The following is an 18,838-nucleotide window of genomic DNA, read 5'->3' as shown; positions in this document are numbered from 1 at the left end:
GTGATTTGACCACAATGAAAAAGACTGAAAAAATTTCCGGGGATCTGGGGGACGAAGTGCCCTGGTGGGGGGACAAGGGGCGCAACGCCCCCCGAAGCTCCTGGTTTTTCACCAATTTAACATGCTAAAATGAACAAAGACAGCACCATTTGAAGAAAATATTTTAGTGTTTAAAGACACGAAAACATAATTAATAGAACATACATAACCCAATTATAATAATGAATCACTGTATATGGTTCAGTCCCAACAGTATTTAGTCACTAATATTTACATCTTGTGTTCATTTCACATCCACAGGTGTCACATTGATCAGTGATATTATCTACACTTTATTTACAGTATTACCACATTACTTCAGTTCACTTCACACATTAGCTTTCTCGGAGAGCCCTAACATGAGCCTTCCTTGCACATTTCTGAGCAGCCTGCATTTTCCTTTTGGTCTCTGCTTTTGTAGCTTCTTTTTTGGATTTTTGGATAAATATAACAAAACACCAAATGTAAACATTTCATTCTTTTCGCCAAAATAGGATATAAATTTATGAAAATAATTAAACGTGTTTAGTATTGTTTACTCATGTTTGAATATAGGAAATAATAATAATGTGAGGACACTGACATATTGCATGAAACAAGTGTGAAAATATTTACCTTCAAGATTGTTACACCACTGACAAAAGTTTCAAGAGACTACATAAGAACTTATTACAAAATAGTATTATATGCAAATTTATTTCAAATACATTGTTAACTGGAATCAATAATGCGACTCTTTGAATTTCTGTAATTTCATAATATATTTTCACGTGGCTTTTTATTTTTAGAAAAACTCATTTAAATTTCGCTAAGCAATAATTGGTTAATATTTAAAACAAACATGCGTATTTTGCAAGCAAATATTTTTTAGCTTACCTCATTATTAACAACCCTGTCTGCAACTGAAGTGGGTCGTTTGGGTGGATCTTTCCTCTCCATGTCACTTTCGGTTGACATCCAAAAGTACCAGCTAGTGAAAAGTTCATTTTCCTTGCTTCAAGTTGTTTCATATGTTTTTGGCGTTTCGCATGTACTTCCGAAGCTTTGAAACCTCGTGATCCATAGTCAATATTATCATAACAACACATGCACAAAACCTTTCCGGGACGATCGATTTTCCGAATAAAATCACCGAACAAAGTCGTAACTTCCTTCTTCCCAACAGTATCAGTGATTTCCCTTTCCATCCAGTCCCATCCAAACTTCTTTTTGACATGTTTATCAATTTATTTTACTCGTAAAGCGTCCTTTCTCTCGAGAACCGACATCGTTTACATATGGAAAATGGCGGTAATAACCATTATGAATGATGACGTTATTAACGTCATCATTCATAACAGATGTCCTGATTGGTCACAAGGAACATATCGACCAATCAACTACGGCGTAATATAAACTACGTCTCGAATCTTGATTTAGGGTCGGGGAAAAAAACGGAAAAACGGGAGATAATTTATTTTTTTTCCCCGAGATTAAAAAAGACGGAATTCCACTTTAGACGGAAAAATCACATGCCTGAAAAACAGAATGCAATGATTTTCAAATCCTTTTCAACTTATATGCAATTGAATAGACTGCAAAGACAAGATATTTCATGTTCACACTGGAAAATAACTTATTTTTTGCAAATAATCCTTAACTTAGAATTTAATGGCAGCAACACATTGCAGCAAAAAAGGCATTTTTACCACTGTGTTACATGGCCTTTCCTTTTAACAACACTCAGTAAACGTTTTGGGAACTGACGTAGCGACCAACTGTAGTTACTGACAGTGGTTTTCTGATGTGTTCCTGAGCCCATGTGGTGATATCCTTTACACACTGATGTTGCTTTTTGATGCAGTACAGCCTGAGGGATCCAAGGTGTGTAATATCATGGCTTACGTGCAGTGATTTCTCCAGATTCTCTGAACCTTTTGATGATATTACGGAGCGTAGATGGTGAAATCCCTAAATTCCTTGTTGAGAAATGTTGTTCTTAAACAATTTGCTCGGGCATTTGTTGACAAAGTGGTGACCCTCGCCCCCGTCCTTGTTTGTGAATGACTGAGCATTTCATGGAAGCTGCTTTTATACCCAATCATGGCACCCACCTGTTCCCAATTAGCCTGTTCACCTGTGGGCTGTTCCAAATAAGTCTTTGATGAGCATTCCTCAACTTTCTCACTCTTTTTTTGCCACTTGTGCCAGCTTTTTTGAAACATGTTGCAGGCATCAAATTCCAAATGAGTTAATATAGGCAAAAAATAAAGTTTCTCAGTGTGAACATGAAATATCTTGTCTTTGCGGTCTATTCAATTGAATATAAGTTGAAAAGGATTTGCAAATTATTGTATTCTCTTTTTATTTACCATTTACACAACTTCACTGGTGTGGGTTTTGTACAGAATCAGAATAACAGTGAAGGCAGCTTAGCTTTCAGGAAATGTGCAGCCTCCTGTGGGCTACAATGGCATGCTGGCAGTAGCTTATTTGGACGCTGGCCTTCACAATAATGCCAAGAGTTAGCAGAAAAATGTAGAAGCAGAAACAAAAGAGCGACTGTTGTGTTTGTGAGAGGATTATGTCAAGAACAAACGTGACCAGCAGGCCCCTGGCTCACAGAAAGGCCACAAAATGACAAATATAAAACACGCCCTCAGGATCAAACTCCTACAAACGAAATCGACCCCACTTTTCCCACCTAAGGCTGCATAAAGAACATTGATACTAACAAACTAGATGAGGCAATTCCTGAAGGAATTGCATGTGAATGCTCTAATGCTGAAGTTGAACTGAAATCCTGGAATTTTTTTTAGAATTGTTGAAGGAGAGCACACAATTCCCAAACAGGCTGAATATTTTGAAGATAGAACAGTTTGAATCAGATGAAAAATGTGGGAGTTGTGGAACTTTGAAGAATGTCCCATTGATGTCAATGGGAATTTCCCAAAAATTTGGGGATTTCGGGAAAAGCGGGAATTTGTTCTGAAAATGGTAAAAAAAACTTCAATGTTCTGAATGAGTTGAAATGGTTGGTGTTGGAATTTATCAAATTGGTCGCGAAATGTTGAAGTAGTAACATGTTGAATTGAGAAATGGTATTACGCAATTCCTGGAATTTTTCCAGTTCAAAAAACAACTCCGTTTTTTGTTCTGATTAAGAGGAATGTTTTGACGGTAAAACGGTTGAAATGCGTTGAAAATGTGGAAGGAGTAGTCGCCAGAAAAAATGGTGGAAATTGGGCTTTGGAAAATCAGGAATTCTGGAAAATCCTAGAATTTTTTGGAACTTGAAAAAAAAGTAGATTAAATTTCCAGGACGGTGTATTTGTGTTGAAGGTGGAATGGTTTGAATCGGTTGAAAAATGTGGAAATGGTGGAAGTTTGAAATATGGCCAATTCATTTTGAATGGGTAAAATGTCACGGTAAACCTGGAATTCTGGGAAATGTGGGAATTTTTGGAATTTGTCAAGGGAAAGCCTGCGATTCCCAAATAGGCTGAACAGTTTGAAGTTGGGACGGTTTGAATCGGGTAGAAAATGTGGGAGTTGTGGAACTTTGAAGAATGTCCCATTCATTTCAATGGGAATTTCCCAAAAATTTGGGGATTTCGGGAAAAGCGGGAATTTGTTCTGAAAATGGTAAAACACTTGAATGGTCTGAATGAGTTGAAATGGTTGGTGTTGGAATTTATAAAATTGGTCGCGAAATGTTGAAGTAGTAACATGTTGAATTGAGAAATGGTATTACGCAATTCCTGGAATTTCGGGAATTTTTCCAGTTCAAAAAACAACTTTGTTTTTTGTCCTGATTAAAAGGAATGTTTTGACGGTAAAACGGTTGAAATGCGTTGAAAATGTGGAAGGAGTAGTCGCCAGAAAAAATGGTGGAAATTGGGCTTGGGAAAGTCAGGAATTCTGGAAAATCCTAGAATTTTTTGGAACTTGAAAAAAAAGTAAATTAAATTTCCAGGACGGTGTATTTGTGTTGAAGGTGGAATGGTTTGAATCGGTTGAAAAATGTGGAAATGGTGGAACTTTGAAAAATGGCCAATTCATTTTGAATGGGAAAAATGTCCCGGAAAACCTGGAATTTTGGGAAATGTGGGAATTTTTGGAATTTGTCAAGGGAAAGCCTGGAATTCCCAAATAGGCTGAACAGTTTGACGTTGGAACAGTTTGAATCGGGTGAAAAATGTGGAAGGTAGAGCGCGCCAAAACCTGGAAAAGAAGAATAAGTTGAAGAAATTGAGTAGATAAATGAATTTTGGTGTATAAAATTATAGGAGTGAATAAATCAACCATTTATAAATCATGTGTGTGAATAAATCAACTATTTATAAATCATGTGTGTGAATAAATCAACCATTTTGGAGCATTCACAAAATGAGATGAATATCACACATTTAGTTTTCATTGGATAGTTCTAGCAGCACACCACTAAACAAAATGTCACACTAAAGTATTAATAAAATAATTGTGTGAATGTTCTACACCAAAATTCATCTATTTATTATTCAACTTCTTCTTCTCCAGATGTTGGCGCTCTCTACCTTCCACATTTTTCACCCGACTCAAAGCGTTCCAACTTCAAACTGTTCAGCCTATTCGGGAATCGCGGGCTTTCCCTTGACACATTCCAAAAATTCCCAGATTTCCCAGAATTCCAGGACATTTTTCCCATTCAAAATGAATTGGCCATTTTTCAGACTTCCACCATTTCCACATTTTTCAATCGATTCAAACCATTCCACCATCCTGGAAATTCAAACGACCCTTTTTCCAAGTTTTGAAAAAAAATTCCAATATTTTCCAGAATTCCTGGTTTCCCAAAACCCTATTTCCACCCTTTTTTCTGGCGTTTACTCCTTCCACATTTTTCAACCCACTTCAACCGTTCCACCGTCAAAACATTCCTCTGAATCAGGACAAAAAACGAAGCTGTTTTTTTAACTGGAAAAATTCCCGGTTATACCGAAATTCCAGGAATTCCGCAATAACATTTCTCAATACAAAATGTTACTACTTCAACATTTCTCGACCGACTTGATAAATTCCAACACCAACCATTTCAACTCATTCAAGTTTTTTTTTTACCATTTTCAAAAAAAATCCGCTTTTCCCGACATTCCCAAATTTGGGGGAAATTCCCATTGAAATGAATGGGACATTCTTATGAGTTCCACAATTCCCACATTTTTCATCTGATTCAAACTGTTCCAACTTCCAAATATTCAGCCTGATCAGGAATTGTTTTCTCTACTTCAACAATTCTAAAAGAAAAAAAATTCCCGGATTTCCCATAATTCCTTTTTTTGTGCATTTTCCCCATTCAAAATTAATTGGCCATTTTTCAAACTTCTGCAATTCCCACATTCTTCAACCCATATAAACCATTGCACCATTCTGGAAATTCACACTACCATTTTTCCAAGTTGAAAATTTTTTCCAATTTTCCCGAAATTCCCTAATACCATTTACTACTTCAACATTTCTTGCCCGATTTAAACAATTCCAACACCTACCAATTCAGCTCATTCAGGACATTCATGCTCCTAATCATTATCCAAAAAATCCCGCTTTTCCCAAATTTCCAGGAAGTTCCCATTGAAATGAATGGGACATTCTTATAAGTTCCACAATTCCCACATTTTTCATCTGATTCAAACTGTTCCAACTTCTAAATATTCAGCCTGTTCAGGAAATGTGTTCTCTACTTCAACAATTCTAAAAAAAAAAAAAAAAATTCCCGGATTTCCCATAATTCCTTTTTTTGTGTGCATTTTCCCCATTCAAAATGACTTCAGACTTCTGCAATTCCCACATCCTTCAAACCATTCCCCCATTCTGGAAATTCAAACGACCCTTTTTCCAAGTTTAAAAAAATTCCAATATTTTCCAGAATTCCTGGTTTTCCAAAGCCCTATTCCCACCCTTTTTTCTGGCGACTACACCTTCCACATTTTTCAGCCCACTTCAACCATTCCACCATCAAAACATTCCTCTTGATCAGGACAAAAAACTAAGCTGTTTTTTGAACTGGAAAAATTCCCGGTTATACCGAAATTCCAGGAATTCCGCAATAACTTTTCTCAATACAAAATGTTACTACTTCAAAATTTCTCGACCGACTTGATAAATTCCAACACCAACCATTTCAACTCATTCAAGTTTTGTTTTTTTTACCATTTTCAAAAAAAATTCCGCTTTTCCCGACATTCCCAAATTTGGGGGAAATTCCCATTGAAATGAATGGGACATTCTTATGAGTTCCACAATTCTCACATTTTTCATCTGATTCAAACTGTTCCAACTTCTAAATATTCAGCCTGATCAGGAATTGTTTTCTCTACTTCAACAATTCTAAAAGAAAAAAAATTCCCGGATTTCCCATAATTCCTTTTTTTGTGCATTTTCCCCATTCAAAATTAATTGGCCATTTTTCAAACTTCTGCAATTCCCACATTCTTCAACCCATATAAACCATTGCACCATTCTGGAAATTCAAACTACCCTTTTTCCAAGTTGAAAAATGTTTCAAATTTTCCCGAAATTCCTTATACCATTTACTACTTCAACATTTCTTGCCCGATTTAAACAATTCCAACACCTACCAATTCAGCTCATTCAGGACATTCATGTTCCTAATCATTTTCCAAAAAATCCCGCTTTTCCCCAAATTCCCAAATTTCCAGGAAGTTCCCATTGAAATGAATGGGACATTCTTATAAGTTCCACAATTCCCACATTTTTCATCTGATTCAAACTGTTCCAACTTCTAAATATTCAGCCTGTTCAGGAAATGTGTTCTCTACTTCAACAATTCTAAAAAAAAAAAAAAATCCCGGATTTCCCATAATTCCTTTTTTTTGTGCATTTTCCCCATTCAAAATGACTCCAGACTTCTGCAATTCCCACGTCCCTCAAACTATTCCACCATTCTGGAAATTCAAACGACCCTTTTTCCAAGTTTAATTTTTTTTTAAATATTTCCCAGAATTCCTGGTTTTCCAAAACCCTATTCCCACCCTTTTTTCTGGCGACTACTCCTTCCACATTTTTCAACCCACTTCAACCATTCCACCATCAAAACATTCCTCTTGATCAGGACAAAAAACTAAGCTGTTTTTTGAACTGGAAAAATTCCCGGTTATACCGAAATTCCAGGAATTCCGCAATAACATTTCTCAATACAAAATGTTACTACTTCAACATTTCTCGACCGACTTGATAAATTCCAACACCAACCAATTCAGCTCATTCAGGACATTCATGCTCCTAATCATTTATTTTTTTTTAAATCCCGCTTTCCCCAAAATTCCAGGAAGTTTTGATTGATTGAAACTTTTATTAGTAGATTGCACAGTTCAGTACATATTCCGTACAATTGACCACTAAATGGTAACACCCCAATAAGTTTCTCAACTTGTTTAAGTCGGGGTCCGCGTAAATCAATTCATGGTACAAATATATACTATCATCATAATACAGTCATCACACAAGTTCATCATCAGCGTATATACATTGAATTATTTACATTATTTACAATCCGGACGGTGGGATGAGGAAGGTTTGGTTGATATCAGCACTTCAGTCATCAACAATTGCATCATCAGAGAAATGGACATTGAAACAGTGTAGGTCTGACTTGGTAGGATATGTACAGCGAGCAGAGAGCATAGTGAGTTCAGATAGCATAAGAACAAGTATATACATTAGAAATACACTACCGTTCAAAAGTTTGGGGTCACATTGAAATGTCCTTATTTTTGAAGGAAAAGCTCTGTACTTTTCAATGAAGATAACTTTAAACTAGTCTTAACTTTAAAGAAATACACTCTATACATTGCTAATGTGTTAAATGACTATTCTAGCTGCAAATGTCTGGTTTTTGGTGCAATATCTACATAGGTGTATAGAGGCCCATTTCCAGCAACTATCACTCCAGTGTTCTAATGGTACAATGTGTTTGCTCATTGGCTCAGAAGGCTAATTGATGATTAGAAAACCCTTGTGCAATCATGTTCACACATCTGAAAACACTTTAGCTCGTTACAGAAGCTACAAAACTGACCTTCCTTTGAGCAGATTGAGTTTCTGGAGCATCACATTTGTGGGGTCAATTAAACGCTCAAAATGGCCAGAAAAAGAGAACTTTCATCTGAAACTTGACAGTCTATTCTTGTTCTTAGAAATGAAGGCTATTCCACAAAATTGTTTGGGTGACCCCAAACTTTTGAACGGTAGTGTACATTTGATTATTTACATTTGGTTATTTACAATCCGGGGAGGTGGTATGTGGTGGGGGGAGGGTTTTAGTCAAGGGTTCTACCTCAGTAGAAGCATTTAAGTCCCATTTTAAAACTAATTTGTATAATCTAGCCTTTAAATAGACCCCCCTTTTTTAGACCAGTTGATCTGCCGTTTCTTTTCTTCTCTCCTCTTCTCCCCTGTCCCTTGCGAGGGGGAGTTGCATAGGTCCGGTGGCCATGGATGAAGTGCTGGCTGTCCAGAGTCGGGACCCCGGGTGGACCACTAGCCTGTGCATCGGTTGGGGACATCTCTGCGCTGCTGACCCGTCTCCGCTCGGGATGGTTTCCTGCTGGCCCCGCTGTGGACTGGACTCTCGCTGATGTGTTGGATCCACTGTGGACTGGACTTTCACAATGTTATGTCAGACCCACTCGACATCCATTGCTTTCGGTCTCCCCTAGAGGGGGGGGGGGGGTTTACCCACATATGCGGTCCTCTCCAAGGTTTCTCATAGTCATTCACCGACGTCCCACTGGGGTGAGTTTTTCCTTGCCCGTATGTGGGCTCTGTACCGAGGATGCCGTTGTGGCTTGTGCAACCCTTTGAGACACTTGTGATTTAGGGCTATATAAATAAACATTGATTGATTGATTGATTGAAGGGTTGAAGTTGACTGGAGGTGTTCTTTTAGTGCGGTTTTGAAGGAGAATAGAGATGTACTTTTTTTAACACCTGTTGGGAGTGCATTCCATATTGATGTGGCATAGAAGGAGAACGAGTTAAGACCTTTGTTAGATCGGAATCTGGGTGTTCCCATTGAAATGATTTTTTTTAAATTTTTCTAAGTTGCACAATTCCCACATTTTTCAAACTACAAACCCTTCCCACATCAACACATTCCACTCATCCTGGACATTCAAACTCAGACTTCCCCAAGTTCCAAACCAAATTCCGGGTTTTCCTGGAAATTCAAACTCTTCAACATTGAAACTGTTCTTACATTCATACTACATTCTGTCAGCATTTCACTTCAACTACAAAGCATTCACACCTCATCTAGTAACCATGTTGGTACTTCTGCGAGCATACATTTAGAAGGTATGAGAAGTGGAAATAGTACCTGCTGTGCGCCAGTACTAGTAGTGCAGTACTAGTAGTGCAGTACTGTTGTTGTCTTTCTGTCACGCCCACCTTGTCTGTCTTCAATTAACCCCGTTAACCAACTAGTTACCACAACATTTTATCCGAATAAAATAAAAACAGGCAGTTTGGTGCTTGACTCGTCCCTGACTGACACAGGTGATGGTCATGTGACACTGGTTTTGATTGATTGTTGTGTTGGTTGTTTACCTCGTCTCGCTGCGCAGTTATCTTCACACCCGCGACGTAGTTAGGGACGAACTCGCCTCTTTATTCGGCTCGTCGAGTGTGTTTTCGGGGTTGAGTCGTGTGAATGACGACGTTGCTAACTTGTTTGACGCCCACCTTTCCTCTTTCCTCTCCTTCTTTTCCCGCCCCCTGGCTGGTCCACTGGGTCAGAGTCCACGCAGGACCCCGTGTAGCTGTCCGAGGCTGCCTGTAATACTGATATAAACTTGTCTAGGAAACATTTAGAAAGTTGTGTATTTTCAAATAATACCATATGTAGCTAAAAAAATTAATAAAATGACAGTAATGTGGAAGAAAAAAAGAGCAAAAATAATCGGACTATATGGAGAAAAAGATGATTTTTTTTAAAACTAACAATAATATGCTTAGTCACCTACGTCTTGAAACATTTTTAGCATTTTTTTAAGGAAAAAATATGAAAATGATTCAAAATATTAGAATATCCTAAAATACAAATATACTTAAACTATAAACAAAGTTTAATAATACTAACTTATGGATTGATTTAAAAAATTACACCCACAATATACAGACATTCATATTTTCATACAGGCAAAAGATACGACAGACACTAGGTTATCGTAATGTTATTATTCTATTCTTACATGGGGGGAAAACGAGTAGTAAAAATGTAAGAAAAAAAACAAACAAGAGTAAAAGATAGTAATGCAATACCACTGATTTTTAGGCTAGTATCGGCGATACCGATCCGATACTTTGTAAATATAAACCTGCCTGCCAATTTTTTTTAAAGTTGTGTATTTTCAAATGCCATTTCTAAAAAAACAAAACAAAAACGTCAGTAAAGTGGAAGAAAAAAAGAGCAAAAAAAAAATCGGAATATATGGAGAAAAATATGATTTTTTTAAAACTAACAATAATATGCTTAGTCACCTACGTCTTGAAACATTTGTAGCATTTTTTTTAATGAAAAATATGAAAATGGCCCCCTCATACTTGCCTGATTCAAAATATTAGAATATCCTAAAATAAAAATATACTTAAACTATAAACAAAGTTGAATAATACTAACTTATGTATTCATTAAAAAAATACAACCACAATATAGAGACATTCATATTTTTGTACAGGCAAAAGATACTACAGACACTAGGTTATCGTAATGTTATTATTCTATTCTTACATGGGGGGAAAACGAGTAGTAAAAATGTAAGAAAAAAAAACAAGAGTAAAAGATAGTAATGTGCGATACCACTGATTTTTAGGCTAGTATCGGCGATACCGATTCGATACTTTGTAAATATAAACCTGCCTGACAAATTTTTTTAAAGTTGTGTATTTTCAAATGCCATTTCTAAAAAAAAATTTAAAAAAACGTCAGTAAAGTGGAAGAAAACAAGGGGGAAAAAAAATCGGAATATATGGAGAAAAATATGATTTTTTTTAAACTAACAATAATATGCTTAGTCACCTACGTCTTTAAAGATTTGTAGCATTTAAAAAAAAATATATATATATGAAAATGGCCCCCTCATACTTGCCTGATTCAAAATATTAGAATATCCTAAAATACAAATAAAATCTACTTAAACTATAAACAAAGTTTAATAATACTAACTTATATATTCATTAAAAAAAATACAACCATAATTTACAGACATTCATATTTTCGTACAGGCAAAAGATACTACAGACACTAGGTTATCGTAATGCTATTATTCTATTTTTACATGGGGGGAAAACAAGTAGTAAAAATTTAAGAAAAAAACAAGAATAAAGATAGTAATGTGCGATACCACTGATTTTTTAGGCTAGTATCGGCGATACCGATCCGATACTTTGTAAATATAAACCTGCCTGCCAAATTTTTTTAAAAGTTGTGTATTTTCAAATACCATTTCTAAAAAAAAAAAAAAAAAAAAAACGACATTAAAGTGGAAGAAAAAAAGAGCAAAAAAAATTGGAATATATGGAGAAAAATATGATTTTTTTTAAACTAACAATAATATGCTTAGTCACCTACGTCTTGAAACATTTGTAGCATTTTTTTTAATGAAAAAATATGAAAATGGCCCCCTCATACTTGCCTGATTCAAAATATTAGAATATCCTAAAATACAAATAAAATCTACTTAAACTATGAACAAAGTTTAATAATACTAACTTATGTATTCATTAAAAAAAATACAACCATAATATAAAGACATTCATATTTTCGTACAGGCAAAAGATACTACAGACACTAGGTTATCGTAATGTTATTATTCTATTCTTACATGGGGGAAAACGAGTAGTAAAAATGTAAGAAAACAAACAAGAGTAAAAGATAGTAATGTGCGATACCACTGATTTTTTAGGCTAGTATCGGCGATACCGATCCGATACTTTGTAAATATAAACCTGCCTGCCAATTTTTTTTTAAAGTTGTGTATTTTCAAATACCATTTCTAGAAAAAAAACAAAAAAACATTAAAGTGGAAGAAAAAAAGAGCAAAAAAAAATCGGAATATATGGAGAAAAATATGATTTTTTTTAAACTAACAATTTTATGCTTAGTCACCTACGTCTTTAAACATTTGTAGCATTTTTTTTAATGAAAAAATATGAAAATGGCCCCCTCATACTTGCCGGATTCAAAATATTAGAATATCCTAAAATACAAATATACTTAAACTATAAACAAAGTTTAATAATACTAACTTATGTATTCATTAAAAAAATACAACCACAATATAGAGACATTCATATTTTCGTACAGGCAAAAGATACTACAGACACTAGGTTATCGTAATGTTATTCTATTCTTACATGGGGGGGAAACGAGTAGTAAAAATGTAAGAAAAAAAAACAAGAGTAAAAGATAGTAATGTGCGATACCACTGATTTTTAGGCTAGTATCGGCGATACCGATCCAATACTTTGTAAATATAAACTTGCCTGCCAAATTTTTTTAAAGTTGTGTATTTTCAAATACCATTTCTAAAAAAAAAATTAAAAAAAAAAAACCGACAGTAAAGTGGAAGAAAAAAGAGCAAAAAAAAAAATCGGAATATATGGAGAAAAATACGATTTTTTTTAAACTAACAATAATATGCTTAGTCACCTACGTCTTTAAAGATTTGTAGCATTTTTTTAAAAGAAAAAATATGAAAATGGCCCCCTCATACTTGCCTGATTCAAAATATTAGAATATCCTAAAATACAAATAAAATCTACTTAAACTATAAACAAAGTTTAATAATACTAACTTATGTATTCATTAAAAAAATACAACCACAATATAAAGACATTCATATTTTCGTACAGGCAAAAGATACTACAGACACTAGGTTATCGTAATGTTATTATTCTATTCTTACATGGGGGGAAAACAAGTAGTAAAAGTGTTAAGATTTTTTTTTTAAATAGTAACGTGCGATACCACCGATTTTTAGGCTAGTATCGGTGATGCCGATCCGATACTTTGTGCAAATATGGCTACCAAAAGCGGTGAAACTTGCCAAGGGACATGTAAGCAAATATTAACATTGCTGTATGTCAGGGGTCACCAACGCGGTGCCCGCGGGCACCAGGTAGCCCGTAAGGACCAGATGAGTAGCCCGCTGGCCTGTTCTAAAAATAGCTCAAATAGCAGCACTTACCAGTGAGCTGCCTCTATTTTTTAAATTGTATTTATTTACTAGCAAGCTGGTCTCGCTTTGCCCGACATTTTTAATTCTAAGAGAGACAAAACTCAAATAGAATTTGAAAATCCAAGAAAATATTTTCAAGACTTGGTCTTCACTTGTTTAAATAAATTCATTAATTTTTTTCACTTTGCTTCTTATAACTTTCAGAAAGACAATTTTAGAGAAAAAATACAACCTTTAAAATGATTTTAGGATTTTTAAACACATATACCTTTTTACCTTTTGAATTCCTTCCTCTTCTTTCCTGACAATTGAAATCAATGTTCAAGTAAATAAAAACATTTTATTGTAAAGAATAATAAATACATTTTAATTTAATTCTTCATTTTAGCTTCTGTTTTTTCGACGAAGAATATTTGTGAAATATTTCTTCAAATTTATGATTAAAATTCAAAAAAATTATTCTGGCAAATCTAGAAAATTAGTAGAATCAAATTTGAATCTTATTTCAAAGTCTTTTGAGTTTCTTTTCAAATGTTTGCTCTGGAAAATCTAGAATAAATAATGATTTGTCTATATTAGAAATATAGCTTGGTCCAATTTGTTATATATTCTAACAAAGTGCAGATTGGATTTTAACCTATTTAAAACATGTCATCAAAATTCTAAAATTAATCTTAATCAGGAAAAATGACTAATGATGTTCCATAAATTCTTTTTTTAATTTTTTCAAAAAGATTCGAATTAGCTACTTTTTCTCTTCTTTTTTTCGGTTGAATTTTGAATTTTAAAGAGTCGAAATTGAAGATAAACTATGTTTCAAAATTTAATTGTCATTTTTTTCGTGTTTTCTCCTCTTTTAAACCGTTCAATTAAGTGTAAATATAATTAATTATTAATAATAACATAGAGTTAAAGGTAAATTGAGCAAATTGGCTATTTCTGGCAATTTATTTAAGTGTGTATCAAACTGGTAGCCCTTCGCATTAATCACTACCCAAGAAGTAGCTCTTGCTTTCAAAAAGGTTGGTGACCCCTGCTGTATGTATACTTTTGATTGGTCACATTCAGTAGACCCATAATAAATTCATAAAAGAAGCAAACTTCATGAATGTTTTTTGTGAGCAACAAGTATGTGCTCCAATCACTACATCACCAAAAAATAAGACATGATTGTAAAGTCAAGACAGCCATGACATGATGTTCTTTACAAGTATACGTACACTTTTGACCAGGTCTTGTTCCAACGATGGCTCTATAAATAGAAGAATAAAAGAGAAGGGTGTGTTTTATACAAAACACATTGCAGTAGAAGGAGCGTGAGTAAATATTTATTGAAGATGTAACAACTAAAGTTGTGAAGCTGTTAGAAGGTCCTGCTTCAAGTTATGTACAACATGTCCAGAGCAGCAAAATAACTACTTTAGTGCTCGTCATCTTCAGCTCACATCAATATGAAAAAATGGAGGTCTTTAAAAGAAAAACAGCAGCACATTTGTCCATCTTTCCTCGGAGCGTGTGCTGATGAATTAACACAATCAGAGACGTGATGTCAAACAGGATTAAAAAAAACAACTCCTGAGAATGAAGAATATAAATACCACATCTCTGACTGTGTTAAAGCATTCCACTCCCAATGCAGCTTCTTTACATCTTGCCTCGCCCTCAATCCCACTTCTGTGCTCCCAGCAACCACCTCAACTCTAGTCCTCTCCGTGGTCTTTGAAGACCACTTCAGTCCGTCTCCATGGCGCCACTGTGCGTCTCCTTTGACACCATGAGTCTCATCAGTTTCCCGTGGAGCTTCTCGATCTTCTTCACGTCCTGGGCCTGGTCCGTCTTGTACTGCAAACACTGCATGCATGAAGACAGAAGGTCATGCCTTTGTTGGCTAAACCCATCTTTTTAGTGGCGGCGGCGTCACGTCATTGCTGGTTTTGCTAGCAGGACCATGTTGGGCAGCGCACACACACAGAGTACTTACAAGCAGACACAGTGTGTAGACAGAAAAGGGACGCATTTTGGTGTAAAAAGTAAAGATAAAGGTGAAGTTATAACTAGGGATGACGTTCGAAACCGGTTCTCCCGGTTGTTCGATAAGAAAAGAACTGATTCCATGGACTCAAATCCCTTTTTGAGAACCGGTTCCTGTTATCGAGGCTACTATAGTAAAGAAAAAGAGTTGGTTCTTTATTCGAATCCCTGGGAACGAATCCAGTCCCACAGGAAATGCCCTGTGGGAAGGCAATGTTATGCCCATTTGATTGTAGGCTCTTACTGACACCTTGTGGCGATATGAAAATACTACACGTCATTAGTTTGGGCACTTCCGGGTTGGCGACGTCAGTTCAGTTGATGAGACAATTGAGAAGGAGACAAGTTGTGTTAGCTCTTACAAGCCTTGGAAAATATAAGTCTGTAAGTAAACTGCTTAGCTTGTTTATGTAACTCAATATTAAGGTGGAAAGTGGTTAAGTTTGATACTAAGATGTTTATTGAAAAATTATTTTTGTGCACTGTTTCAATTAGGGATGTCCGATAATGGCTTTTTGCCGATATCCGATATTGTCCAACTCTTAATTACCGATACCGATATCAACCGATACCGATATATACAGTCGTGGAATTAACACATTATTATGCCTAATTTGGACAACCAGGTATGGTGAAGATAAGCTCCTTTTAAAAAAAATAAATAAATAAAATAAGATAAATAAATTAAAAACATTTTCTTGAATAAAAAAGAAAGTAAAACAATATAAAAACAGTTACATAGAAACTAGTAATGAATGAAAATTAGTAAAATGAACTGTTAAAGGTTAGTACCATTAGTGGAGCAGCAGCACGCACAATCATGTGTGCTTACGGACTGTATCCCTTGCAGACTGTATTGATATATATTGATATATAATGTAGGAACCAATAACAGAAAGAAACAACCCTTTTGTGTGAATGAGTGTAAATGGGGGAGGGAGGTTTTTTGGGTTGGTGCACTAATTGTAAGTGTATCTTGTGTTTTTTATGTTGATTTAATGAAAAAAAAAAAAAAAACGATACTGATAATAAAAAAAACGATACCGATAATTTCCGACATTACATTTTAAAGCATTTATCGGCCGATATTATCGGACATCTCTAGTTTCAATGGATGTTTTGAGGACTTAAAATGGCTGCCAGTCGTGTATTTCCACCATGGAAATAGTTTCAACACTCAGAAGTATTTGTTTGAATATTTGTGTGAAGCTAATATTTACATATTGTGTGTTACATTTCCGTATGTTAATTGAATCACATAGCTTATACATTTGTCATTGTGTCTATTTCAGTTTAAAAAAAATAAATAAAAAAAAACAGTCCAGTGCAAGACAAAAGTAAAGATAGGAAAAGACAAAAGCAAGATCAACAACAATAAAGAGCCTAAATGGATTAATCTGCTTTGGAACTTTATTAGACGTCTTGGATTGTTTGTTAGCTGTCTGCCTGTGTGTGTAGTTAGTATGTTCCAATAGCAGCAGAAGTGCACTTTTTGGAGAGCTGTATTATTTCCAGTTTTGTGCCCAAGGGACTGATTTTATTTAACACTATATTATTATTTATACACCTATAGTGATCACAGAGACAGCTTGTTTTTGTGTTACTGTATATATTTGTTTTTCTGAAAAATCCCACTTAATATACTTTGGGTAACAGTCAATATTTATTTATTTTATTTTTTTAGGGGGTAACAGTCAGTATTTATCTATTGATTTTATTTTTTTCTTATAAAACAAGTGAGCTTTTGTTAAACCAAATGGTGTTTTTTTCCATATACAACAACCTATCTGGATTCGATAAGAGAATCAGTTCGATAAGAGGATTCGACAATGTGCTCAAACTCGATAATTTCTTATCAAACATCATCCCTACACCCGAATAAGTTTTTCAACTTGTTTAAGTCGGGGTCCACGTAAATCAATTCATGGTAAACTTGTAAACTGTTAGCATGCAAATGTTAGCATGCTAACATTCAAGTGCTAACTTTTTTTTTTGCTAAATTATTTTTTTTCCCCTCTACTTCCCCAACCTTAGAGTCATAACTTCAATCAGTCAATCAATCAATGTTTATTTATATAGCCCTAAATCACAAGTGTCTCAAAGGGCTGTACAAGCCACAACGACATCCTCGGTACAGAGCCCACATACGGGCAAGGAAAACTTGGTATGTAACACAAGCTAACTATTCTCATGCTCACATTAGCATGCTAACTTTTTGAGCTACTTTTGCTACCGTTTAGCCTGGAGTCATATTACTTGGTATGTGACACTTGTTAACTATTAGCATGCTAACTGATAGCATGCTACCATTAGCACGCTAACATTTCGAGCTAGTCTTGCAACCGTTTATCCCACCGTCGTATAACTTGGTACTTGACACTTGTAAACTGTTAGCATGCAAGCGTTAGCATGCTAGCAAGCTAATTTAGGCTTGCTAACTTTTTTGTCTATTTTTACACTTTTTTTTTCTATTTCCGCATCCATACACCTTTGAGTCGTATATCTTGGTGTATGAAACATGCTGACTGTTATCATGTTATCGTTAGCACACATGCTAAGTGTTAGCATGGAATGTTCTAGTTGCTAATTAAGACATGGTAGAATGAAGTGGTTTATGACAGGTGTTATTCCAACTTACCACAGCGTTGTCGGTGACTTTAATGCAAAGGTTGCCGTCACAGTGTCGGTACTTGAGCACCACTCTGGCCTTGGACGAGGAAACATAAAAAAGTTTTCATCAGAAATGAATTTTGCAGCTGGAAAACACGCGCTAACAAGCTAACATGCTAGCCTGTGTGAAGTCCTGTCTAACCACGTGTTTTACCTTCATGGGCTCCGTCAGATACAGTTTTTCGGCCGCGCGGGCAAAGTCCTCCCAAGTTCGAAAGTAAGGCATTATTTGAAGTTGATTCCTAATGAGGTTAAATGAGTGGAATGATTCGTCGTGAAACGGAGCGACGGCGAGGCTAACTTCAGAAGAACACATCAGCAGCAATGTTGAACCAACCAATCAGGAGAGGCGAGTCTTTGACGTCAAAAGTACGTCCGGGTCGGGTTTTTCAAAACAAAAGTATGAAACAAAAAAAAAAAGCAAGAAATGCCGTAGAAAACAAATTAATGCTATTGATCGAGAATGTTTGTCTGGGGGACATGTTTCACATGACTTTTTAAAATGAATAAAATAATCACATTCTTTAAACATTTTTTTAAAATTAAGCAAAATGCTTACTATTGTAAATTATGTAAATAATTCAATGTATGGGTGACGGGCGACATCCGGGCAACTGAGCTACATACGGGTTCTTCGAACCATAGCAACCAGACTGCCGTTGAAAACAAACCGTCGCCATTACTCTTTAACCTGTCGACCTACGCTAGTTAAACCCGTCATTTTGCCTCCAAAATGCCGAAAAACTGTGTTGTTTTTGGTTGTGCTTACCACAACTGGAAACAGGGAAAACAAAGGTTGTATTTTGTTCTGCCAAAGCGTGATAAAAGCCCACAGAGACGAGACAAATGGCTCTCAGCTTTACACCGGGAAAACGAGGACG

The 18,838-nt window shown here is 35.5% G+C and overlaps 2 protein-coding genes across 2 annotated transcripts in view; both read right to left on the bottom strand.

Moving 5' to 3' along the window:
• Positions 1 to 9,832, bottom strand: part of ephx1 (epoxide hydrolase 1, microsomal (xenobiotic)) — a 31,523-nt gene extending 21,691 nt beyond the window's left edge. Inside the window, exon 1 of the mRNA XM_062043284.1 lies at positions 9,625 to 9,832. The gene's annotated coding sequence lies outside the window, so the exon portion shown is untranslated. The remainder of the gene's footprint in view (positions 1 to 9,624) is intronic.
• Positions 9,833 to 14,566: 4,734 nt separating this feature from the next.
• Positions 14,567 to 18,316, bottom strand: srp9 (signal recognition particle 9). The gene is made up of 3 exons (XM_062043285.1): positions 18,112 to 18,316; positions 17,926 to 17,994; positions 14,567 to 15,107 (listed from the first exon to the last, which is right to left on the bottom strand). The coding sequence occupies exons 1-3, from the start codon at positions 18,271 to 18,273 to the stop codon at positions 14,988 to 14,990; spliced, it is 351 nt and encodes a 116-aa protein (XP_061899269.1). The 5' UTR covers positions 18,274 to 18,316; the 3' UTR covers positions 14,567 to 14,987.
• Between the last annotated feature and the right edge of the window lie 522 nt (positions 18,317 to 18,838).

This window comes from Entelurus aequoreus, linkage group LG03 (genome assembly GCF_033978785.1).
Source record: "Entelurus aequoreus isolate RoL-2023_Sb linkage group LG03, RoL_Eaeq_v1.1, whole genome shotgun sequence".
Classification (NCBI taxonomy): Eukaryota; Metazoa; Chordata; class Actinopteri; order Syngnathiformes; family Syngnathidae; genus Entelurus; species Entelurus aequoreus.
The sequence above is the reverse complement of the archived record's forward strand: the minus strand, read 5'-3'. Positions and strand labels throughout refer to the sequence as shown.